At 35.9% G+C, this 27,172-nt stretch overlaps 1 protein-coding gene and 1 long non-coding RNA gene across 12 annotated transcripts in view; one reads left to right on the top strand and one right to left on the bottom strand.

Moving 5' to 3' along the window:
- Positions 1-13,844, bottom strand: part of LOC129732190 (uncharacterized) — an 87,501-nt gene extending 73,657 nt beyond the window's left edge. The window contains exon 1 of the long non-coding RNA XR_008729198.1: positions 13,494-13,844. This is a non-coding gene — a long non-coding RNA (uncharacterized LOC129732190). The remainder of the gene's footprint in view (positions 1-13,493) is intronic.
- LOC129732187 (restin homolog) overlaps positions 1-27,172 on the top strand; it is a 177,439-nt gene that overhangs the window by 75,395 nt on the left and 74,872 nt on the right. For 10 of the 11 annotated variants that reach the window (XM_055692789.1, XM_055692793.1, XM_055692788.1 and 7 more), the window contains one exon: positions 21,380-21,460. The exons of the other annotated variant lie outside the window; for it this stretch is intronic. In XM_055692789.1, the coding sequence (XP_055548764.1) occupies positions 21,380-21,460 (81 nt within the window). The remainder of the gene's footprint in view (positions 1-21,379; positions 21,461-27,172) is intronic. 11 annotated transcript variants of the gene reach the window in all.

The following is a 27,172-nucleotide window of genomic DNA, read 5'->3' as shown; positions in this document are numbered from 1 at the left end:
CCCCCCTCCTTCTCCCTCCGTGGACAGCTTTTCAAATAAATTTCGTAAAATTTTATGAATCATGGACATTAAACAAATTTTAGCTGATTTTTCGGTGCGGATTTTTGTCGGAATAACATTTTACTATTTACAATTTCTGTTTTTGGATTATTTTTACTTGGATACATATTTTGAAAAATCTTCCAATCTCGTAGTATTACAGCGATAACTTGATATTTTTCACCAACATATTTTAGTTGCATAAAAACAAAACTTCTCAATAGCAGTAAACATTCTCTTCAACACAAAACCAAAATCTTGTTGGAATTGTGTACTAACGTTGTCTCAAATAGTGCGTTCTTAGTCCTCTGCTTTTCTGCAAATAAAGATGAAAGACATCTACCGCTGTCCCGGCATATGACGAGTTCCAGATTACCGATCTCGATGCGCAAAAGTGCATATCCAAATGACATCACCGTCAGTCCATAAACATGTGTTCCGTTTGCCGTGTTATAAACCTCAATTCTCTCGCGAGTCACAACTAGTAAGATGGTTCTTGGTTGAGAGGTGTGGGGTATTATTGTTATTATTTGCGCACTAATTTTTTTCTGGTCAACGTGAAAAGAGCAACGCTACCGGAGATAATGGTGTTGTTGCGAGTGCTTATTAGCTCCGCGAACAGTATTAGCCAGGTTGAAAAAATGTATGAACAATTTTTCAGCTCAATCAAGGCATTTGGCAAGATGGTTTTTGCCACCCCTGTATTCATATATTCACGAGCGTAGTTATTCTTCTCTTTTTCATGAAGACGGTGACGGAATCACTCGAACCTATGGCCGGGAGGTATTCTAAAAACCATTCTCCCGTGTGGGAATAAAGTGGTTAGTTAGGAGTGTAACTTCGGGATGCGAATATCAAACAAATTTGATGTACGGGCAGACCACAGATACTGTTTAGGAATTAATCCATTAGCAGTGTAGCTCTTCTTCCCCCCCTGGGGGAGTTAAACTAAGCTTTGTTATTTGTCTTTTTGATCAACATGTTAAGGCTTCTGTTTTCTCACAACGCAATAATCATTTTATAGGTGTATGAAATTTAACAGACCCATCACTAGAATTTCCAAAAGAATAATTTAAAATGACTTCATAATATTTCACAGTCTTATTCAACACGCTAGCTGCTAGCAACTAATTTTGCCATCAGAGCAACAATTCAATCATAGGCGCTATACTAGATGTTTCTTGAAGCGGCAACTTTAAGCTTTTATATAGGTAGTCATTTTTCGACTCGGTGACGACCGTCTGTCTCTTTCATTACTTGCGTTTTTTGTTGTTCTGCGCTTGGCTTTCGAAACGCGTTGCGACGAAACTCAGGCAATGCAAACAAGTGATTTAAGAGCTCACGAGTGTAAACTATTACAAACAGAAGAACTTTAACTTAAGCGTCAACAATGAATCGATTTGTAAGTACAAAATGTGAACCATTTGTTGAGCAACATCTTGTTTTACAATGTATTTTCTATTTCAAATTAAGTGCCAGGTTGCGAGAAATACACCGACTAGTACGGTAGGGCGGAATTAGATTTGGAATCTGAATGGAGCATCCGCCTGGTTACTGAACCTTTTACAATAGCCGTAGTAAGAAAGTGAAATCGTTATAAGCATGTATTTTCATTTCGATGTACATTGTGGTTGCAAATAGAGAAGACCTGACGTAGATTTTCGTTTTCGGCTCTCGGTCTTTTGAGTTCAGATGTGACCACAAATCCAGCCTCAACCATAAGGCTATATTAATGTCATGACGTTCACTAATTACTGTTCCTTTTATTTCTTTTGCAGGTAAGTGTCTCTTATTCGACCACCCGGGGGCCCCCCGAAAATGCTATGTTTCGACTGAGTCTACCGGTAAGCTTGTATGTAATTTTACCTCGTCAAAATGGCTTTTGTTCCAACTAAAAAACGAAAAAAGAAACAACCATCGCATTTCGAACCACAAAAGTAGACAACAATGGACAATTATGGGCACACAACGGAAGTGGGTTCACCTACCATGCCAATGCGAATAATTGTGCAGTTTGGAGCTGAATGTCGTTAACCGAAAAATGAACATCGTACTTGAAGAATTTTGGCTTCCTCTACTAGTTAGGCTGATACAAAACGCAGCAAAAAATTCTGCTTGTGAGTCTTGTTTAGAAATTGTCAAAGGAAGTAGAAAAAATGATATTTTTGCCATTTATTTTATTAATGTTTGTTTCCTACAAATAATATGTTATGGAATTAATAACTACCAGCTTAAACTATCATTAAGGTTATAAATATAGTGGCATGGTATCATTGGTTAAACAGATTTCACCAAACCAATAAAATCTCACTCGTGAAGCTATTAATTCCGAGGTAATCGCTATTCTAGTGTGAAAAATCCATTACAGATTATATCACCACCAACCACACGAAATCGCGCGCACCCATGGATGAAACTAAGAAAAAGTAATCCGCTCCCTTTATCAAAGTTGATTGGAGCCACGCGGATTCGCGAATCGATTTTATTTTTTGCGCCCGCGGCACCACTCATCACGCAAATCCATTATCCGAAAACCCGTGTAATGTTTCAATGGGCTCTGCATCATGAAAGGTTACCTTCATCATTGCGCGCCGATTTTTCAATTATCAATGTTTTCCCATGGAAATTGACGCCAACCAGGGTATCGCTCGTTATTACATAGCGATAAAAATTACGTAACGGATAGAGACGACCAATTATTGCGGATCGGCGGCTGTTGCTGCTTCTGAGCGCGAAATGTGAAGTGAAACTTCATAGGTTTAACCCTCGAACTCCGACCCAAAGATCAGGAAAAACTTCAACGTTGCAGCAATGAGCTTCTATAGCACAACTGGTGGTTGAATAAAAATTAGATTGTAAATGGATGCGAGATTCCATCCGCCAAGGTTGAATGGTCTAACATTGAATCAGGCACAATTGGCGTGCAAACGAGTTTCGGGCCTGAATCACCTAACAGAGAGGAACTATCGCGCAAAAAAAACTGAAAGTTTGTGGTAAGCTAAACCAGCTAATCGTTTACTTAATATTTTAAGTTTTCAACGCTATTAACTTTCATCTTTCACACGATATTAATTTTTTTCTAAATCGATATCGTACACTTTGGTATCTTCTCCCGGGCCCTTTCTTGCAGTGAAACTATATGGTCATCCTAGACATTGGAATGAATTCTCCTACCAGGGTTCATGTATGCACTTCCATTTTCTATCGGCCTACAGTGTTCAGCTCTCGTTTCTGGTGCTTCGTTAGTAGGTTCATGTACAGCACAAAAAGGAATCGAGTTGATAATTTTGCTGACCGCATGTGTCGATTCGACCTATCGGACCGTGCGTACCGTTAAGGAATATGCGGAGAACTTGACATTGATTCCGAGTAGCGTGATTTACATTTTCCGATATTGTCCGGGCTAAAAATGTGTGCAAATTGACTCAACATCTCCTCATTCAGCGAGGGCTGCCTTTGCAGGGTTAGGCTGGGTTTTGCGAATATTATCCATTATCGTAAATAAAAAAATTAAAATGTTTTTGACAAAATGTCCTTTGCGTAGATATAAATTTTATATTTTTTTTTTTCTAAAAAAAATTTCTTACTTTTCACTTACTCCTTTCTAGGCCTTTTGCTACAGATTTTAAGCGCTACTAGTTTCCTTGCGAACAGCCCTTAGTTGGGTTTTACTGTACAACACAACGTGTTCAACTCGTACACGCTTTCCGAAACAAGCACTAAATCAATTCCGAAGCTAACAACTGCTAGTACAGTGAATACCTACTGCTTCAGAATACACCATGAGTAGTCATGTTGCATTTCAAGTTTCGCATAGTTGCCAAGCAATCTGATGTATGTGGATACTTATGGTTACGGCATATTTGGAACGCACTTCGATAGAAGCGCGTTTGCTAGACTTTCAGACATGTTCATAGGCTGGTTACATATTTTGAAAACATTTCACTTCGATGGAATGAGAGGATAAATCAATTGGAGACAAATCCGATTGAAAACTTCCTGTGTGTAGCAAGCTAACTCAGAATGAAATGGCTTCATTGCGAATACCACAAACCAAATGTTGAGAAGTCACACATCCTGTATATATATTATGAAAGAAACGTCAAAAATGACACAAAATCATACAAATGATAAAAATAGATTCTGGCAGCAATGACGAAGATACCAGAAAAAATCAAATCCATGCCAAATGACCTATCGTCCAACATCGACAACTTTTTAATTGAATAAAACTTTATACGCGTATGTTAATAGGTAAACTATGAATTTTCCGCGAGTGGAAAAACTTTTCAAACTCAAGAGTAGTTTTCTAAAAGGGCGTATGCATTCTGGCATTGGTTTAATTCAGAAACCTTTGGTTGTACAGGAAACTTGTCTAAGATTGAATTGCCTTGTGGATTTTTCTAAAGCATGATAACAATCATAGTCATTTAATTTTTTTTCGCATACAAAAGTACACATTTTGGATTAAGTGATATTTTTTCTCAAAACTAGAAACAAACACCCTCAATTCGATCCACAAATATCGAACATCGGTAAACTGGTTTAAAATTTTTGATTTTTTGAAAGTTTACGAAGTTCTAATTTTACGAAGTGCGAGAATTGGATAAGCGATACAAAACTCGATTCTAGAACTACGTCTTTAACGTTCTGCGGCGGTGTAACGGGAACACATCTGACCGGAGATTGGAAGTTGTGGGTTCGAGTCCCACCTGCTGAACTATATTTTTCGTAGTTTCTACAATCATATTTTCAGTTAGTTTAATTTTCTATCTTCATTACTACATTTACTTCTTAAATTAAAATTTTTTGGAAATAAAAAAAAAAATATCAAAAAGAGACATTTTTTCTGGTTACTTTATTCCGGAACAAGTCACTCTAATGATCAAATTAAAAATACGGGTCTGATTATTTTCGATTAAGATCAACTGCTGCTATTTTTGGTACAATTGAAGCATTTTGAGTGATTAGTTCGTATATAGGGTCACCCGAAAAATGGCTTTCTTGTTCTATTTTCAAAAATTCATAACTTTTGAACCAATAGATCTATTTTCAATGCTTCTGGACCAAATCTATGGTAATTATTTTAAGTTCGGAAAAAACCTTTAAAAATAAAAATTGTTTTTAAGCCGAAATTGGGAGCTTAGATACCGCAAGGTTACAGAGTCCGATTTATTAAGCGGACGATCGTGAGTTCGAATTTTAGTAGAATCAGGCCATTCGATGCCAAAAAGAATACACTTTAGTTGTTTTTACGCGGGGGATACATGCCGCGTAAAAAAAACCGAGTAAAAAAAAGGCGTAAATTCCGGAATCCGCGTAAAAAAAACCGCGTAAATTCCGGAATCCGCAGAAAAAAAACAGCGTTAATTCTGTATTCCGAGTGAAGGGAAACCGAAATCCGCGCAAAAAAAAATACCGCGTAAATTCCGGAATCCGCGTGAAAAAAATCGCGTAAATTCCAGAATCCGCGTAAAAAAACCGCGTAAAAAGAAACTCGCGTAAGAAACAGCGTAAAAAGCGACCTTAGTGTATAAGCATGGGTTTATTCTCAGGCTCCCCAACCTCATATCTTTCTGTTAAGCTGAGTTCTTAATACCTTGGTGTGAATCACTCACAACAACAACAAAAATCCCTTTTATAAACAAAACAGGCCAGAACGACGCGCAACGAAACTTCTCCAGGCGTTTTATGTAAGGCAACATTTGGCAGCGGGAATGAGGCCCGGTATAGTAGGGCAGTAAGCGTGTAAAAGGAAGTTCAAAATCATATTACACTCAAGCACGGATAACTGTTAAACATGCCCTTTTGGTATATTTTTAGATGAAAAACATTAGTTACTTTGAATATGGTTGAAATATGACCGATATCAGCATTGCAAAATATTTGTCTTGAAAAGTTTCAAAAGTCGTCCGAAGACAATTTTAATGCGAAAATTTAAAAAAAAGTTTAAGCAAAAATAACGTTTTTTCAATTCGAAATTTTGATTATTTGCAAAGAGAGGAAAAATCTTTTTTCGCAAAGTTGTAGAACAATCTTTATTCCTATGTACTAAGAAAAGAGTGTTGAGAAGTCACCGCGTGTGTCACACATCTCATTGTTTACTCACATTTATTATAAATATTTAAGCTACTAACAAACCGCTCTTCAATAAAATAGAAAAAAAAAACTGAAAAAAAAATAAAAAAAAGAATTAAAAAAAATTAAAAATAGAATAATATAAAATGGGAAAAAATAAAAAAAGGTTTGTTTTTTAAACTTGAAAGTGCTTTATCTTATGTAACAACTTGGTAGAAGAATTTTTTTTTTCTAGAATATTGCTATCGAGATCCCTCGAACTCGTTCTTTGGACCACTATGCTTCGACAAAGATGAAAATGACAATTGATGATAGAAATGAAAATGTCGAAATTGATACAAAAGACAAATACGGGAAAATACCTGCGCAGCAAATACCATAACAATACCGTCTTAACACCGACCACAACGAAAACAAAAATGGTAGAAATGTCGAAAATTATAAAGCCTAGTTCAGCTTAGCTCAGTTCTGACTATACATATCAATGGCTGCTATTATTACCTATGTCCGAGTCTCTCAAGATGCACAATGAATCAGCTGAAAGAACGACTGGGAGTGATAATTCCTTCTCACTGTGCATCATTCAATGACCCGATTTTTTCTAGACCAATAACTGCGCCGGCTACGTCCTTAAAGTCAGGTGGGGATTTTCTCGGTTTCATGCAACACAGGCACAACTCAAAATTTTTCGATTTTGAAATTTTGATGTCAAACGATGCCAAATACACTGGGGTCGCTTTTTACGCGGGTTGTTTTTATGCTTTTTTTGAACGGGATATTTTTCCAATAACGCGGATTATTTTTTCTCGATTCAGAAGATTGTTTGTACGCGGTATCAAATAAGTTTAATATGAATATATCTAATCTAATCTTTTAAATGCGGTACAACCAACCGCGGAAAAAGCGACCCCGGTGTACGGTTAGGTTTTATTTCAGAAAGACCAATTCCAAAATTCACAAAAAAACCTGAGTTATGAGCTGATGTGTCTTTGAAATTCAAATTAAAAACATGCTCCAAAGATAATAAAAACGAGATTTTAACTTGCTTAGAATTGTTCATAGTGCCAGTACCGGACGATACTTACAATGAGAAATGAATGTTAGAAGAACATAGTCTTTATTTGGTTAGAGACCGAGTATACCTCTGCATCACTACAAAGACCACGATAGGGAGTTTCTGTAAGTGGGGTGGGTTTTTGATCAGGATTCACTTAGATAAGTGGTATGACCATGATTTAATTGGATTAATGTAACAATGTAGATATGGTCCTGTATATATAATGTGAGAATAATAAAATTGAATTATAAGATACAATAAGAAGTATTAGGGTATGTAAAAAAGATCTCGATTGGCTGACTTCCATAGCTGAAATATTCAAATTACTAACGCAGAGAAGGCAAAAGAAATAATAATAATAGATTCGACATAAGGAAAGTACACTAAGGTCGTTTTTACGCGGGGGATGTGTTCCAAATTTGTATAAGTCCGCGTAAAAAACGTTTTTTTTTTTTTTTTGAGTTCGCAAATATAACAAAGCAAACCGTCCTAACACGTTTAAACCTCGTTTGAATATGATAGTGGTCAATCTAGAGACCAAATTGCAATATTTTGAGTATTTACACCAAAAATTGTGAATATTTTGATATATGATCTCTCGTGGCTAAAACGGAAAACGTGATTGAAATGAGTTCGATATCTTGTACCATTTTTGAGTAATGGAGGAAAGCAACCCGCGTAAAAAACGACCTTACTGTAATGAGCTTTTTCGAGACTAATTCATGATATATCGATAGTTAATGCGGCTGAAAACATGAATTGAAATAAGTTATTACAACAACATTGCAGTGCTTGCGCAGACGTGTCGCTCTTTTCTACAACCCTTCACCGCATAAAATCATCCAAACAGATCATCCACTCGTTCACGCAAAAAGTGTAAAAATCGGAACACCGAGATGCGACGATTCACAGGTTGAGCGAAACAGAAACGACCCTAACATTTGAAGAGGCTTTCAGAACTCAATTCATGAATAAAAATGTACAATATATAATTGCTTGGAAATTTTTTCGCACGTTTTTTCTACTTCTACTTCTATGATGGTAGTATAAACCTTATCTATCTTTTGCTAAAAACCAATTTTTTGTGAAAGTTTTTGAGTAAGTGTAACCATTGACAAACTATTTCTAATGTCAAACCTTGCAATTATGATTCAGCTCGCTCATAAAAAAGACAAACAAATTTATAAAATGATTTACTATTATAATAGGGTAGAGCGGGGTTAGTTGGTCATATTTGGTCAAAATGTTCTGTAACTTTTTGTAGGAAATATTATGGCAAAAACTCTTTCCATGGAAATGTTGTGTTAAGTCTATAGCATCTAGAAAAATATAAACTGTACAGAATAGTTCATGATTTTTTTATGTTTTTTGAGTGGATGTCAAATTGGCCAACTAGCCCCTCAGCTGGGGTAAGTTGGTCAGGGTGTGGGGTAAATTGACCATTTATATTTCGGAAGAACAATTCAGTTTTTCTTCCTCATTGCATTTGCGGCAGCATGTAGCGTCTAAGCGGAGGTCAAACCGCATCCGGTTTTTTGTTTATACGTTTGCTTTCCGAAATCCAAAATCATGAGAAGGTAACTCATAATTGCATGAAAAAAATCGTGTTAGGTACTCTGTCATACCTGACGAAAAGTATATCTTAAAATCTCTCTAATAGTTTGGTTGATTCCTAAATCAAAGACAATACGTATTAAATGGAGAACCGGAGCCAAATTCTAGATTTGCATATGTAATCACAGGCACAAAACTGTAGCTACATTAGTTTTTTTTGTTGAAAGCTTGCTTTCGCCGAAATTTTCATCAGGTAGAAGGCATTTGTCGATGCATCAATGTACGTTATAGTTATTTTAGTCAATAACTCAGCATTCATAGTGTGCAATAAAATATTCAGCAGAATGACAATGATATGGAAATAACCTTTACCAAATAGTTTTATCGTTTCAAATGAATGGTTTTGCTAAACAGAGCACATGCTGTTTTCCCTTGGATTAAATTTGCATCACGAAATGCACTGTTCCTGAAATTGAACTTACTTGGTTTCTTGAATTCATTAATGATGTACATATGACCAACCAGCCCCTCTAGTATGTGACCAACTAGCCCCTCATGTATTAAATATGAAAATTACTTGAAATATATGAAAATAAAATTTTGGCGAAAGTTAAAACAACTTAAAACTAACGAAAATGACTTTCATAATACGTTGAACCATGTTCATTTCAATTTGGCTAGCTTTGTTTAGACAAAAAGTTTTATCTTGAAAATCGAGTAGAATTGATGGCCAATTTGGCACCAATCTGTATTTATTATACGTCCTAATTAAAACTGTACTTCATTTTGTCATTTAGTTTCTCTGGTTATCTACTACGTATCACCCATATAACACGATTTTTTTGATACGAAGATTCGAAGATTCTCATTGACCAACTTACCCCGTAACCAACTAGCCTCGCTCTACCCTACCTTACATAAATGCAATTTCTCAAAAAACAGGCAACCATACTTATTGACTATTCCTGATCTGGCTAAATTGTTGTAAACAAGTTCCTATGGAATAAAGATGTCTTTTTGTGCCATTAGTATTGTCTTTTAATTCACTACTAATTTTTGAAAAGGGTTTATTTAAAAATGGTATCAATGATTACAAATACTTTAAGAAGCAGAACGGTTCATTTGATCGGTGTGACGTCTTCAGCAAAGTTGTAGAGAGTAATTTTGTTGTTCCGGAAAACATTAACCCCACGAAAAAAGGGCTTTTTTGAGAAGAAAAATTAAAAAAAATATTTCAAACGGCTCATATATATCATTTTTATAAATACTACAAAGGTTAACTAAACATTGATGGTTATCTGATCATGAAGAAATGAGAAAAAAAATGTTAAAATTAAAACATAAAAAAAATAAAGACAAGTAAGTGAGTAAGACAAAAAAAAAGCAAAAAAAAAAACAAAAATATAAATATAAAACTCACTACTAAATCAGATTTTCTTTTTTTCCAAATTTTTTCCGTGTATATTTTTTTTCTCGGAAGAACAACATTTTTATCTAAAACTTTGCCGAACACTAGACACTCGGTTCATTAACTTGAATTCATATGTCAGAACAAATGTGTGTGTGCTAATAGGAAATCTAACTTGAGTATTTATTGCTGGGCCGAGTGCCTATTAATGACAAAAATATTTATAGAACCCAAAGGGTTTATTTGATCGGTGTAGCGTCTTCGGCAAATTGTAGATAATAATTTTGTCCTTTCAAAAAAAAAATGCACTGTAAAAAGTATCAATTTTTTTGGAAAATTTTATGTTTTTCTTTCACTGTGTAGCTATGTTAATACAGTCATACCTCGATATAAGGCAACTTTATTTTTACATTCGTTACGTTATATCGAATTACGTTGTATCGAAGCACGAAAAAAAATATTTTTTATTGATGCAAAATTCTTGATGGTTACTTAAAAGTGCGCAAAAACTTATATCCCTTCACCTAAAAGTATATATAAACCTGTCTTATGTCTCTTTACGACAATTTTCTTAGACAAACATAATCAGTCACAAAACATTGTAAAAATAAACATCAATTTTACCCCATTCTACGGTACTTATTAGTTTTAAAACATACTTAAAACATTTATTCGGAACATTATACACCCCAAAAATAATTGTTGTACTTTAATTTTGGGAAATTAAAAAAAAGTTACGTTATATCGAGGTTGCCTTATATCGAGGTATGACTGTATGTAGTTTTCTTGGAAAAAAAAATCAGATTATTAAGAAGTGGGTTTGTTGAGATATTTGTTTTATAATTATATCCTAGTATTTTTTTCTTGCATTCTTTTTGTCTTATAGTGTATATTTTTTGGAAAAACAAAACTGCTGTCTACATTATACCAAAGACATTAAACCAGTTAAAAAACCGTTCTGGATTGTTTTTATAATTTCAACTTTTTTTGTCAACTAACCTTTTATTGTTTTTTAAAAAGAACAATTATTTTCAAAAACTTAGGTTTTTAAAATAATTAGTTTCTAGTTTTTGTTTGATTTTTTTCTTGAAATTTTACTTACGGTGTTTCCGGAAAGACAAAACTATTAACTACAACTTTATTGAAGATGTCGCATCGATCAAACAAACCGGCGTTTTAAAAATATTTATAATCAAGGATACCATGTTTACATGAATCCTTTTCGAAAATTAGTCATATTTCAAAAAAAAAAAAAACAAAATAACACTGGTCAACAAAGGTGAACTCCAAAAGCTCAAACCGGAAAAAATGAAAGATTATAGCAACTCAACCATTCCTGTGAATTTTGGTGTCCCTAGCCATTACCGTTTTTTCAGAGACTTAACCTTCGTGAGCATAACGCTAAGCAACGACCCGGTGAGCAATTTCTATACGACACTCTCACGCAAGCTGACGCGTTTTGGTAATGGCTAGGGGCAAAGTCATAGGAATGGTAGAATAGTAGGGTGCCAATCAAAATAGTCATTTTGAGAAACCCTATATAAAGTGTTCACCTGCCCGAAAAATCACCCTGTGCAACATTTCAGCTCAATCAGACTTAAAATGGGGTAACGCAAAGCGATAGAATTTTGGCCTTTAAAAATTTAGAAAATAACCCAACGGATGAAATTTCGGTTTATAAATTTTTTTTTCTGGTCCCAGATAACTTAAAAATGCATAAAACGTCGAAATCTGGTATCATCTGAAAAATCATGACTAGCATCATGATTTTGGTTATATTCCGAATTTTTCAAAGTCAAAATTCAATCGCTTTGCGCCACCCCGGTTTAAGTCCGATCGAGCTAAAATTTTACATAGAGTGTTTTTTCGGATAGGTAAATATTTTGTGTAGAGTTTTTTTAAATTTCTTGTTACTTTTTTCCCGTATATGTGATTAGCACTCTGCTGAATAGCTTTAAACTTCTTTTTTTATTCGGTTTGAGCTCTTGGGATGCATTTTTTCATTTTGTCGACCACTGCAATATAATACTTAGGCCCAAAGAACATCTGTGCAAAGTTTCAGACAAATGACAATTCTCGCGTAACTTTTCAAAAGGATCTAAGTAACAATGAGAGATTCTCTCCTCTTTCACATTGATTCGGTAATTACAGCGTCATTAAAAAAGTTTTCAACGAGTTCTTTGCCCAGCTTACTATGCAAAAAGTATCATGGAAAAAGTAAAAATAAATTGGTTTATATTAAAAGAGAATGTAAAGTTATTAGGGCCATTTCGAAAAGTTACGAGAGAATTAGAAAAATATTAAAATTGGGACATTTTCATGAAGTTGCTCAACAGTATTTGGAATTAGGATTCAGTTTTCTCATATAATACATATTGGTATTAACAAATTTCAGAAAATGATGTTAATATTATCCACAACATAATTTTTTTGTTCCAAGTTTTAATATGTGCAATAATATGATGGAGGTTATACTCAAATTCAATTGAAGTTATATTTAAAATTATTGGTAATAGAAGGTCTTTCAAAAGACACTTTTCTACCAAAAAAATAGATTATTTTTCACACTTTTCTCATGGACATAGAAAAAATTTAAAATCTACAAAAAACGAATTATTACTGTCTGAACACATACTTGTATAGCAACAACAACAATGTAATCTTCGGTTTAGTAATCATATGGGTTCCACGTAATATATCGTATATCTTCGAGCCCCCGTCGGCACATGTCAACAGTACGCGGAAAGCGAGCATCGTTTTACATCGTATGTTATTCCAATCGATAGTGGGCGAGAAAACTAACACTTGCTGCAACACTCGAACGGCAAAACGACCTGACATCTAACTAATGAAGGCAACCACTTGTAAGTAAATCCACCGGTAGGTCCCGCATCAGCAACTGCAATGCCCTTACCTACAGTACACCAATATCCACCAACAGACATGAAACCTGTTACCTAATAGAGCGCAAAGCACCCTGATGATATTTATATTTCTCACTCAGCACAACCGGAGCGCAAATTAAATGCTGACGATTATTACCATACTTATGTGTCTTACGGAGTCTGTGCTCTGCTACAAAGTCGATGAAGCTACACAGAATATCAAAGTGTACAAACTTTTTTTATGTCTGTCAAACTTGTTGAGGTAATCCGCAGCAAGCTAATAAATTATTCACTTGGATGTTTTGAGACTTCATATAACTTTTGGTAGTAATTTGTCTAGAATTGAGTTCCAGGAAGCACCCAAAATAAGTCTGGTTGCTGGGGTGACCCCTTTTCGATTCAATTGGTTTCAAAACCAATGAACATTACTGGAAGGTTACATTTAATCTAAAAATAGCCACAACTTACTCACTTAAAGCTTATGAATAATACATGCAAAGCACACCGTGGTCCACAAGCTCAGTTTGTCACGAAGTGTTCTCAACTGAAAGCGGTAGGTACCCACATTCCGTGAAATCATGCGAACTGCGCCAGAAATGCTTCCGCAAATAAGTTTCCTGAACGGAACCTCACTTTGACCGCACCGTGCTTGCTTGGTGTCAATGTCACTCACGTCCGTCGGATTTTCCTGCCAGAAATGAATATTGCAATAAAATCTATTACTGCACTGCCTGCCGCAGCAACGCAGCAACTACTGAGGAGAGACAGACCGTCTCCGTACGGAAAAGATAGCCGTTTCACACGGAACTTCCTCTGAATGTGGCACACTGACTGCTACTGTTGCTGAACCTAGCGCATGCCATAATGTCAGCTGTGAGACCGGCCCCGGGACGGGAAGTATGGCACGCTATTTAACTTCAAAATTGTTGCAGTTTATATTATTTAGTTGCCTAGACTAAATCGTTAGCCGCCTTTCGCAGCACTGCGTTACAAGTTGGTTCGTAGAAAGGAAAAAAAATTCCTTCGCCATAATCATGTAATTGCGTCTGCAACGAGCGAGTAAAAGATAAATTTATGAAATTCCACTAGTGCTAACCGATGCCCACTAGCATAAACGTCCGGGCAAAAAAAAAGCTGATGAAAACCCAGGGGTGTTTTAAATCGATCATACGGTTCGTTGGGTTGCTAATTTTCGAAATTAATTGTAAAGTAAAATCGTAATGCTCATTCCCTATGTACGGATTTAATTTATAATTCGTGTTTTGATAAATAATGCAAATTTGATGTTGACGGCTTGTAGCGGTGTTTATCGGGCCGTTGCTGGTGCGATGATATGTTCATTTGGTTGAATTAACTCGGCTAAAGTTGGGTTATTTACCGAAATAGGGGAAAATGTCGTTCTGACTAGCAAAATGTGTGCTTTTCATTACACCTGTCTCAATGATTTAGTGATTCTGTAATACAATTATTCAGTGAAAACTCCTTGCACTTTCATTTGTACTCTCAACACGACACTCTCCTCTATAAAATATTAAATTAGATATGGTTGAAAGCATTGTAGCATAGCATAACGCACGTCTCACTGCTTTTGTTTACAAATGTCGGAAAAGTTTTTTTTTATTTATTTGCCGTCAATCACATTAGTAGACTAATTTACATTAACCTTAAACAATACATAATTTCTACTAATTTCTGTTCTTTTGACTCAATTTTGTCTTGAATTTTTGAGGCTTTATGATATTGCATTGGTAAATAGCTTGGACTTTATTGTTGATTGAGATCTAAGGATAAATCTGAAGTAGTTACGACAAGAGAAAGATTTTCTTAGTGCATGTGAGTGCAGCATGCGATTGGTAAATTTCCAAAGTAATTCAATCAAACAAGACACTGACCTTGTGCAAGATGAAAGTCAGAACGCCATCAGCAGCGGCGCAAATACGTACTATATCCTCAGCAGACCTCATCGAAGCAGTGGAGCAATATATACACGCGAAAACAAACGACAGAAAAAAACTTATGTCCAAACCAACATGACGTAATCTGTTCTCCTGTGACTGCTTTCTAACGAGCGGCTCCCCAGTTTATGTCTACATATTGTTGATTAATTTTAAACGCCAATTTTAAAAGTTTATTCACGACACAGGCCACCAGCTGTCCAATGGAAACCGAACTCGGTAAATATTATTTGTTTACGAACATTCCGAAGAAGGAAAAAGCGAACGCGGAACGCGTTTTTGTGGAATTCTTCTATGTATTCACGCTACTACCGAGAAGTCCTCAGTGAAAACAGAATCCGAAATCTTCGGAGAAGTCATCTCACAACAAAATTGACTAACGAAAGAAGAGGAATTGAAAGTTTTCTTACAAGTTGTTGTTGGTTGCGCAACAAGGTTCAGTTTAATTGAAAAAGTATCACTTGGACATCCAATGCATGAAAGTCATTAGCGTGAACGGAACGCACAATTCAGACCGTTCTCCGAATATGGTACCGTAAAGCCCTGCTGTAGCTACTGGTTGGCTGGCTGTACTGTACAGCACCGTGCACTATCAAGAAGGCGACAGACATGCGTGTTTATTAATGTTTTTCGAATAGCGTGGGGCGGCAAGAGAAACTTAACCTTCATTGAAATGTGTTGAAGTAATGTGTTTTTTTATTCCTCCGATGAATTAGCAGATCCATGTTCACTCGTTGCTTCAGCAGAAGCTGTGAGCCGCCGTCAGTTTCAATTTACCCTGGATCGTCACGTATTGTACGGTGCGAAGCTAGTGGCACAATAGTGATTTTAAGTCGGTATTCATCCACCCAACGGTGTGTTGTGGTATATTTAAACATTACCCAGAACATTGAAAACTTTAGAACGTTATTCATTAAGAAAAATAAAGACAACCGATTGACCCCCAAGCGGGCTTGAACCGGCGAACTCGCCGAGAGTGAATAGTAAATTGAGGTAACGACACCGTCAAGTAGCATAATTCGTTTAATTCCTTCGCCCACGGGGCAAGTTTATCTATTGTTTGTTTGCGACTGCACGACGATGAACAGAGGCTATTCTATGTGTCAGGTTCCGCAGGAAAAAAAAACAAGATTTAATGCTTCCACTAGTCAGTAGCGCCTGGTATGACAGTAAAGCTTCGCCTTGTCTGCGCTCTTCAGTGACCAACGACGACATTGATGTTTATGCAGCAAGAAACTGAGATTTATGACTGGTATGTGTGATATTGATTTAGGAAAAAACTGCAAGTGTACAAGGGGAACTATATCACTATAATAACCGTTTTATGAGGACATTCAACCAACCGGTAACCAGTAATGAGTATATTTCAGTGCCGTCATAGTCGATCAAGCTAATCTTGATATTTGGCAAGCTTCCGCAAATAAAAGCATGCAATGGCATAATAATGTTTATCGTAACAATGATCACTGTATTTTATAACCATGAATTTAATGACCTTTTCGGTTCTTGAAACCTAATCTTTTTGGACTGGATGTTCATTGAGAAATTGTATAAAAAGCTGCGGCAAATTGTTCTCAATATGGAATGCGTCGAGGTATCTGGAACGAGACGGTGGAAAAGTGCAGATCTAGAATTGTTATTGTAAAAATTTGCACTCGAGACGTCCGTCGACAACCGGTCATCGAGAGACCTAAATTATAAATATGAACTGTAACGGATAAATGAAACACAATCGAAATACATCGTGGGATCACGTCGCCCCAACCTACGAAATTTAAACATAATTCACAACATTTGTTGGATAAGTAGTAAAGTTATGAAATATCAACGAAAAAGTTCATCGTATTGCCAATTAAATAAAAGCAAATTCTAGCATCAAAGTTTTGATTTCGTAGAGTATCGGCTCTATTATCGTCAGGTTTAACTTTTATCGCCGGGGGGTTAATGAAGTCACAGAGAACTAATATTTTGCTGAGAGTTACTCTGCATTATGAAGAACCATCATGCAAGAAATTAACGATCTTGGACCTCATTTACCCCCCTGACGATAATAGGTAAAACCTGACGATAAAAGAGCCGATACCCCAAATGTTGAAAATAGCGAGAAACGTTGCAGAAATCCAGCTATAATGAAAAGTATGTATTCAAACTCACCATAATCGGATTGTTAGTCGACTTCAATAAGTCCAGACGACATTGAAATGAGAGTACAAAGATATCACGACCAGTGATGGAAAAAAGTCATCTCAGATTATTTTTTCAAAATAAGTTTTCTAGACAGATAATTTAGTTTCCAAAAACTTTTCGAAAGAACAAGAGTGGGTACTTTTCAGGGGCCGTTTCTAAGCCACATGGTCATTTTTTTATCACTCCGTACTCCCCCGTGCGCTCTAACTTTTTTATTTTAAATTTCATCTCAAAACTGTCTTTAAACGACTTCTAGAGATTTTTAAGAGAATCAATTTGCAATTCTGACATCGTAAATATCTCAATTTTACTCAAAGTTATTATTATTTTTCATAAAAAAATATGCGTTTTTCATTTGTATGTCATTCTTTTTGGGGCAAACATAAAAAAATATCTCTTGGTGTCATTTTGAAGGGCATACTTGACTAGAGTCAATGGAATAAATTTTTAAAAATATGTTAATTTTTGAATTAGAGTAAATTCAATTTAAAAACAAGACGAAAATTTCAATATTTTATACATTATACATTCGATGTATTTTATTTAAAAAAATTCATAACTTTTGAACCAGTTGATCGATTTTCAATTTTTTTGGATCAAATTAAAGATAATTATTCCTAGTTATAAGAAAAAATGCCAAAAAATAAATCTAGGTGCTTTTATTTGCATAATGTATAAAATTATTGAAATTTTCGTCTTATTTTTAAATTGAATTTACTCTAGACCCGAATTTCCCCCTAAATTTGGCTTCTGGACCATTGTGCACTGTGCACTGTGGGATTTTCAAATAAATCTTTCCATCAAATGTTAATGTCTTGAAATATAATACTTGGAATGTGTAGAAACTATTTTGGAAGATATTTCATAAAATAATGGTTGAAAACGTGCTTTACAATAAGTAGTTCGTCGTTTTTATATCAGTTTTTTGTACTTTACTACCTTCAAAAGGATATTACTTAAAAATGTACCGTACGATGATTTTGAAATTTTGACCAGATATTCTAGACGTCATAACGAATCGAATGGTGTACTCAAATTTTTTGGTGCATTTTTTTATAATAACGGTCTGTGGGAGCACCGTTATAGAAATGCATAAAATTTTAAACATAAAACGAGTTTTTAATTTTTTCATTGTTAAAAATAGACTTCCTGGTAGAGTCTTCTAGCTCGAAAACTTTCTGATTCCCACGAAAGTCGATCTCTAAAACTACTTTTTTAAAGACAACACCAGATCTCGAAGTTTCGTGCATTTCTAATACATTTGGTGTAGCAAAAATGTTTGAAAACCGGAAGTTTCATGCGCTTCATCCGCCTTGAGGCACGACTTCCGCACGCATGTTCAATTGCAAAAACTAAGGTAGTTTTTTAGACCATTGCCAGGGAACTGTTATACTGAACCCTCTAGTACCCACCCTGCGCCTTCAGACTGGCTTCGATAAAATCACTTCAATAAATAACTCTTTAATAAATACTCAAAAAATCTTTACAAATACTCATAGTGATTTTACCAAAGCCCGTCTGAATGCGGGCTTGGGCACTAGAGGGTTAAGTCTCCGTTCGTGCGCAGAAAATAACGACCACCCGAAATCATGTCTGTTGCTAGATTGATTTTATTAAACAAATTCTTCTTAACCTCAATCTACCAAAACCCCGTAGAGACACAATTTTTTCCGATTTTTCTCCTTGTTCTCCTGTAACATTTTATTTCTAGGCTTTGTCCCTATTTTCCATAGTTACCAAGAAGAGAAAACTCCATCGCTACTTCTTTTGTCATTGCTTACTCATTTCGCTGCTACGCGGACGCCGTTGTTTTTCTTATAGGAAACAAGGAGTCTGGTATCAGCACTTTACGAATGTCTGAAAAAAATACTATTTAAGACTATGTAACGGAAAGTTGCATCGAATATCTGTCTGTCTGTAGGAATGGAATTTTGGGTGTATATATGGGTCTGGCAAAGTGGCTGCTCCACTTTTGACCTGGAAATTTGCATGGGGACTTATTTCGAGGAGACGAAATTTTTGAGATTTATTCCTAAGCGAAGTTCTTAAAGTCTTTTTCTATTGGCACTCTACTGTTTATGTCATACGATAGACAACTATTCCATTAGCTCTACTATACAACGCTTTATTTTAATTTTTTAATTGTAACGTGCGTTGCTCGATGGGCGGAATCGTTAATGATAGCAGGAAAACACTTCATCTTCTAGTTGTTCTCTCCTATCTATATCTTCAATATTCTCCCGCACTCATATCCCTACTATTGTGCGGATGGTTTTATGGCCAGAAAGATGGAGAAGGTTTTGGAGAAAAATCTAAACCTCTCTATCCGAACTGTAAATCGAAAAGTAGGAACGTCACTGGAATTCGCTCAGAAATTGAAGAGGCGTTTCATTTCGAGTCCTACAAAGTCAAGGAAGTCCCTAACCGCGACGATAAGCAGAACTTGAAGGCAAAAACATGTGCTCGAAAATTGTGTTGCGATTTTTTGACAAAATTTTCATGCGTCGTAATGGACGAGAAAACAAATCAAATAACAGTTACCACACGTGCTTCGATTAGTTGTTGTCTGTTACTATGCATGTAAGTTCCCAATAGACTCAAGAACTACTGAATCAACTATCGTGAAAATTTGCACACATGGATTGCCGAGTACGGGGAATGTTTTCTTCATGTTATATTTGCTCAATCTCATAACCACCAGAAAGATAAAAAGGAGTTTAAAAACCTCTAAAACGTAAATATCTTTACAGAGGTTTCCCCGCACGGGGTGTCCTCCTATGATAATGATTTCACTATATCTCGGCGGCATGGTTAAGGAAGGTTACGGGGGGAGGAAAGATGTCAAATTTTATAAAATGTACTGATCATCGTAAAACGTGTGATGATGTTGCACCGCAGAAATATGTACATAAGAGTCCTCATGCACAATGCGTGACATCCGTTTTATTTTGTCTTACAGGTATGATCGTGGAGCTTAAAATTCCCCGAAATTCGTTGAAATTAGCTTTGCTTCATATCAGTACTTTGTAAAGTGAAAGAAGAAATGTATAAGTTTGTTTCTCATAAATTAAACACCTCCTATTTATAATCGGTTTAGCTATGCAAAGGATAGAATCGTCAAATCTAAATCTTTTCTATTACTAAATTATGACAATGCTTAGCTGTTCCTGGCCAAAACAATAAAGTTAATAATAATAGTTAAACTGTCCGCCAAGTTTCTTACATTTTTGCCATTTTCTATTCGAATTTATTAGTAAGAGTTCTGCCTCGGGTATCAGCTCCTATCTTTATATGAGACTCATGAACATGCAAAATTTTCGACGCTCTCTAAAAACCGCAAACCCTGTGTTACTACATTTAAAGTTTCGAAGTTGATTAACTTCGACTGTCAAGTATAACCGATACAACGACTACATTCTTCAGCCGGTGATTGCGATAGCAATCATCAGCTGCTCAAATGTTGTCATGAACTTGTCACGCTGAACAAATCTTGTCAGTGTGCGCATATCACAGAGCTTGGTGCGCGTCACCTGTCATCGTCACATATCAGCTCGGTTCTGCGGTTTCGCAATTGATTGAAATTGAGATTCAATTGCGGCGATAAATTGCTGCCTTCGCTAAAAGTGTTGTTTTTTGTTTGCTTGCGGCATTATGGTTGGCTAGCCGGCTTCAGATTAACTGTTTTGTTTGCTTTGCCAATCTTAAAATTTGCCAGGCAAATTGAGTTAGTCGTTTTTTTTTTTTGTTGTTGTTTGAAAGCTTGCCTAGCCTGATTTCAACAGACCGCGATATTCACGGATCCAAGCAAATAGTAATCGTATGCTATGGGTCAACACCATATCCACTTGGCGGTTAAGAGTGCGGGCATGTTTGATTTGTCATTGACAAATCTGGGACATTGAGCCATTTTGACAGTAGAATTTGTTTGTGGCGAAAGGTTTCAGTTTGGGTAGATTTAATCTTATTATGTTTTGCTGAATCACATTATTTTTGCTAACGTGTTTGTGTTGTTTGTTTTGATTTCTTCTTTCTTACATGTCTATCTGAACTGTTTTATCATCATTATCATCACCATCATCATACAAACTCATTACCGCCCCGTCGATGCCGCTGTTTGCCACTGGCGCTTTGCAAATTACCTGCACCCGCACAATAATTGGCAATTTCTTGTGTGTACATCACAAATATTCCCGCTTGTTGCTGTGAATATATCCAGACGATTCTTCGGACACAGGCAGTACGCTGAGCAGGATGAGACGACCGAGTGACACCGACTATAGCAAGTCGCAACTGCCAGGTAAGCAACATTCAATCATTCTACTTCTTAGATAAGAAATTTTGTTTTTTTTGTACATACTTCACGTGATTGTAACATCTGGAAACCAAAATGAACTCAACCGAAGTATTTATTCAACAGTTGAAAATTTATTGCAAGCTGTGAACTTTTTTCGATTCTATTCATTGCGAGATGAGTAAAAAAATAGGTTCTGAGCCACAACATTGGTTTTGTCTGCTGAAGTTTTCTAGCGTAGTTTACTATTTTCCACTGGTAGACACAGCTGGTGCATCTCCTGCGGTGCAGGAAGAAACAACTTGAACAGCTCATGAATAATGCAACCCGGAAATTAAAAACATAGTTCTCAAATGGTAACCGGAGAGCGGAAAGTGCAAAACGATTGACGAGTAATATTGCAAGTTTACTGCGGAAGCTTCGCTCTGTTGGTGTTTGTTATTGGTCGAGTCTTAGTTGAAGTGTAACCAGGAAACTTCTGTTTCTGAGTTATATACTCTTTAGAGGTGATTGGTATTCAAAATTGTAAGTTTGCGTTGAATCGAAGAGAAAGTTGAATATCATATAAGTTTCGAATTGAATACTTCCGGTTCTGCTAGCATGAAAAACTTCAAGTTCTGAATGTGAAGTATATAATTGTGAAGTGAACAGAACCAACATAAATAACGTCTAATAGGGGCACATAAATCTTCTTTTGTTGCTTGCTCAGCAGCGCCGTCGAACTCATATTACCTATCCTGGCTTTAAGATAGAGAAGCTTGGGGACCGACCTGCAGAGCGTGTTAGTGACACTCTGCTACCGCTCTGTTACACCCGGTAATTCCATTCAGAGGGGACAGCTTACTAACTTTACAAAGTGAATACAGTCGAGCGAACGTATTCACGTTTATCCGTGACCTTCTGGGCTTACAGCAGCTTCATTTAGCCTCAAGGTGATGAATTGTGTGCACATCATTCACCTGGTGATTCGCACAAACTGTTGTGTTCTCATTGTGCATGAACTGTGAAGGTTGTACAGATTTATCGAGTCGATGTAAAACAGTCCTCACATGTTCATAAATCAGGCAAAGTAATTCGAGCGATACATTAAATATCGTATCGATAACGAAAGTGATTGATGTAATCAATCAACAGAGACTCTTATCAGCTGGGGCAATTATTGAGGCAGCAAGAAACTAGCGCTTCCACTGGCGCCTGAGTTTTGATGTCGATATTAAGGAAAAATCTGAAAAAGGAACTACGAAATTGCAGTTCAAATGACTTTTCAAATTTCACTTTAAGTTGTTTTTTTTTATAAATTTCGTCAAAATTAGCATTTTTATTAAAATTTTGTTAACCAGTGTTCATAGATTTAATGACTCATGCTTTTCTTGCCGAATTCTATTATAATTTACCAATTCGGTATAATAGTTCGATATTGCCTCTTTTAGTTTGCAATATTTTATTGACTTTTTTAAATGAATGTTGAATGTTTTATCTATTCTTCCTATTTTTTCAATTCTAATAAATTATTCCAACTTTAAGAGATTTTTTTTTCGTTTTGGTAACTATTTTTACTTTGGATGTTGTTATTTTCCATAACTTTTGGAGAAAACAAACTAGTTACATTTTAACATAGTTCATTTTTATTTTGACATTTTTGGAACTTTGCCATTTTTTATATTTTAAAATTTATTTTCAAATTTTATTTCAAACTTTTTTGAATGTTTTTTTTTTATTTTACCGAAGTTATTGTTTTTTGACAATCAATAAAATTTTATTTTTATTTTTTGTCAGTTTTGTATATTTGACATTTTCTATATTTTTGACATTTTTATTATTGGCTCGCAACTCGTTTTTAATAAAAACGACTTAGGCAGTAGGATGCCGAGCGTTGTCATACAGTAGAACCACTTTTTTGTGCCTCTGCTCGGATTGTGACTTCTTTTCGCGCAGTGATCGGTTCACTCGCATTAATTGATACCAATACCGTTGTCCAGTGATGGTTTCATTCTGTTTCAACAGCTTGTAATGAATAACACTGATATGGTTCCGTCAAATATACAGCCTAACCTTTGCAGCGTGTATATTCGGGACGGAGTAGAAGCATGATTTTTTTTCGGATTACTATAATGAATCCATTTTCCATCACCCGGCACAGTGCCGAGAAAAAAGCTCTTCCTTTTTTGCCGCTCGAGCAGTTGTTTACAGGCGAAAAAACTATACTCAACGTTTGTTGGCTTCAAATCATAAAGAACATAAGTTCCTTGAATCATTCCCAGCTAGGCCTATTACCGAAGCAAGCTGTTCATAGAGGAATTCCTCCAATTCAGCGTCTTCAAAAGTTTCTGGCCTCCATTCACGGGGACAGTTCTCAACATCTTAGAACTTAGAGCATCACTTCGTTAGAAAAATTTAACCCTCGATGCGCTTCAGCCGCTGTTTTATTTGAATGAAATGAGCGAAGTAACATTTCCCGCAAATGATGATTGGCACAAAATCAGATATTTTTCACAACTAAAAGTTTGACACCTCAATAAAATCACTAACCTGTCAAAGCAGTTTGTTTACTTTTTGTCTTAGTATATGATTCGTCATGTTCTAGATATATCAGAATTGATCAACATTTACTACTGGCGCCAACTATTGACGAATAGCAGAAGCTTGACATTTTTTGATATTTATGACATTTGATTTTGTTTTGATATTTTTTCTGCATTTTTGAATCTATTTCATCATTGTCATATTTGGCATTTTTGTCACATTTTTGACAATTTTTACATCTTTGGCATGTATAAAATTTTTATAAATAAACCGACTAAACTACAGGAGTAGTAAAATTTACGAACAATCATTGACAAAAAATAAAAAAAAAACTTCCCCAGCTGATCTCGAGGTACGATGTTGGCCTAACAAGCCAGTCGTCGTAGGTTCGAGTCTCGACTCGGGAGAGACTGTTAGTGTCAGTAGAATCGTAGCGCTGGCCCGGCAATTGTCCTGTACACTTAACAGTTGGCTGCGAAGTCTGTGTATAATAAAACAAAAGGTCGAGTTCCGATACGGAATGTAGCACCAAGGCCCATTGACAAAAAATAATAACTTTGATGAAATCGGAGAAAAATAATAAAAATTGAAAACTGGACAAATTGATAAAAAATTGAAATAAACGATCTGTAGAGAAAAGTGACAAGGTAATGATCTATCACTTTTTCAATAAACAATATAATCTATAATCTATCATTTTTTCCTGTAAACAATTGAAAAAAGTGGGCAGAGAAAGAGAAAAAGAGAGCTATAAAGAAAGAAAGAAAGAAAAGAGAGAGAGAGAGAAAGAAAGAAAGAAAAGAGAGAAAGAGAAAGAGAGAGGAAAAAGAAGGAAGAAAGATAGAAAAGAGAGAGAGAGAGAGATAGAATAAAAGAAAGAGAAAGAGAGACAAAAAAGATAGATAGAAAAGAGAGAGAGAGAGATAAAGAAAATAAAGAGAGATATAAAAAAAAAGGGAGATAGATAGAGAAAGAGAGAGAGAGAGAGAGAAAGAGAGATAGATAGAGAAAGATAGATGGATAGAGAGAGAGAAAGAGAGATGGATGGAGAGAGAGATAGATAAAGAAAGAGAAAGATGAACGGATAGAGAGAAAAAAAGATAGATAGAGAGAAAGAGATAGATAGAGAGAGAGAAAGATAGATAGATAGGGTGAAAGAAAAAGAGATAGATAGAAAGAGAGAGATAGATAGAGAAAAAAAGAGATAGATAGAGAGAGAGAAGCAGAAATAGATAGGAAGAGATAAAGAGAGATAGAGAGAGAAGGAAAATAGATAGGGAGAGAGAAAGAGAGATAGATATATAGAGAGAGAAAGCGAAAAAGAGAAAGAGAGAAAAAGAGAGAGAGAAAGAAAGAGAGATAAAGAGAGAGAAAAGAGAGATAGAGAGAGAGAGAAAAGAAAGAGATAAAGAGAGAGAGAGAAGAAAGAGATAAAGAGAGAGATAGAAAGAGAGAGAGATATCTCACATATACATACTCTTACTGAGTGTGTTTGTTTTTAGTAAGATTCTTAAAAAATCCAAAATTTCAGTTGTCATCCGTTAAAAACCAGAATTCAAATCGACAACAATCAAGGAACAATAAATATTACGAATATTGATTGGCAAAAGAATGATAACATTGATGGAGCCTTATTTACGGTTTTGGGATTTTTGACAAACTTTACCATTTTTAAAAATTATTTTTATTATTTTGGAATGTACATGAATCATCGCTGAGAATTTAAAATTTCAGCAAGTTTTTTTTTTCTTGCTTATTTATCAGCTCTTTCGAATAAGTTGATACGATCCGACATAATGAACTAAACTTTTTAGCTGAGCATTATTATTGACAGATTTGGATTAACTCATGAGCTTGCTCGGCGAAATTTTTTTCATGATCAAAATTAGATAATGAAATTGTGGGAGGTAAATTTTCACTTTCTTCTTTGACAAGCAGCAAAATAGGAAAAATGCAAGTTTGTTTGATAAAACCATTTTGAACTTTTATAAGCCGTATTGTTACACATTTCAGATTGTCATGTACGTGTTGACTATATGACATTTAGTAGTGCTTGCGGGTAAACGAAAATTGATAGCAAAGCTGAAAATGTATCTAAAACCTTAGCTTGCTTCGCCCTGGCTAAGGCTTGAATTTTTAGCAAAGCACAAAACCAAACAAAAATCCACTCCTGAAACTTTCTGATATTTAAGTTAAATAAATTGATCGTTCAAACTTTTGCGGAGTCGAACTCTTCGAGATAAAACGCCTGTCTTTATATTTTATCTCAAAGATCACAAGGTGAAATTCAACCATCTTCAGATATTAGCATATAATTAGCATCGTATCGAATAAGGGACTAAAAATCGGATGAAAACCGAGCCGGTCATAATCCTGCTGCTTCAAGCCGGGTCACGCAAGGAAAAAAAAACACCCCATCAACTTCGACCGTTTACCTCTCCCACCCCGGTGCTCCCAATTCCATTTGTGTAAACCTGTTCGGTAGGTTGAGAATTTGCTGTGTAATATACAAACGATTAATCGATTGATTACCGTCGGTCAAACCCTGCCTGCCCCTATAAGGCGAGGGAGCACGACTATAATTATATGCCGACGGAAGTGTAATGCCACTTATTGTCACGGTTGATGATAGTTTCGTCACTTGGAAACCTTCAGCGATCTCGTAGGAAACGGTTATAAGATACTCTCCGAGTGCGGTCGGTCAAAATGCTGTCGCTTATCAGCATGTACTAATTGGAATTCAGTTTTGCACTGAAGTCAACTGCCAGCCGTGTTGTGTAATCTAATCTGCCAACCGGCGTGGCGTCTAGTGAGTCATTCCGGGTCGCAGTTCGTCTGTCTGTCGCATTTTTTATTTCCATGCTCTATCCGAACCATAACGCACCCACACGAAAATGTCCACCATGGCGAGGGCCGGGGTCCAGTTGCGAAGTTCGAACTGACCTCGTTCCCGTTTGCGGCTCCCGAGCTGTCCGAATATGGCAGAATAAGATTATTAGCGACTGGGTGCGATCCAAACGCGTCTGGCTGCTAGTAAATAGCTGACTGTCTCGCGACCCAACCATAATTTATCGCTGGATTTATGTTATTTGGCTTTCTTTCAACTCAACCAAATGGTATTTTCGATAGCAGTGTGTGGGTTTCTCAATCGTTAGGCTGCTATGTTTTTTAATTGCCTCTTGCTATTGAACACTG

Source organism: Wyeomyia smithii, chromosome 3 (genome assembly GCF_029784165.1).
Source record: "Wyeomyia smithii strain HCP4-BCI-WySm-NY-G18 chromosome 3, ASM2978416v1, whole genome shotgun sequence".
Lineage (NCBI taxonomy): Eukaryota > Metazoa > Arthropoda > Insecta > Diptera > Culicidae > Wyeomyia > Wyeomyia smithii.
This window is presented reverse-complemented; position numbering and strand designations above follow the sequence as displayed.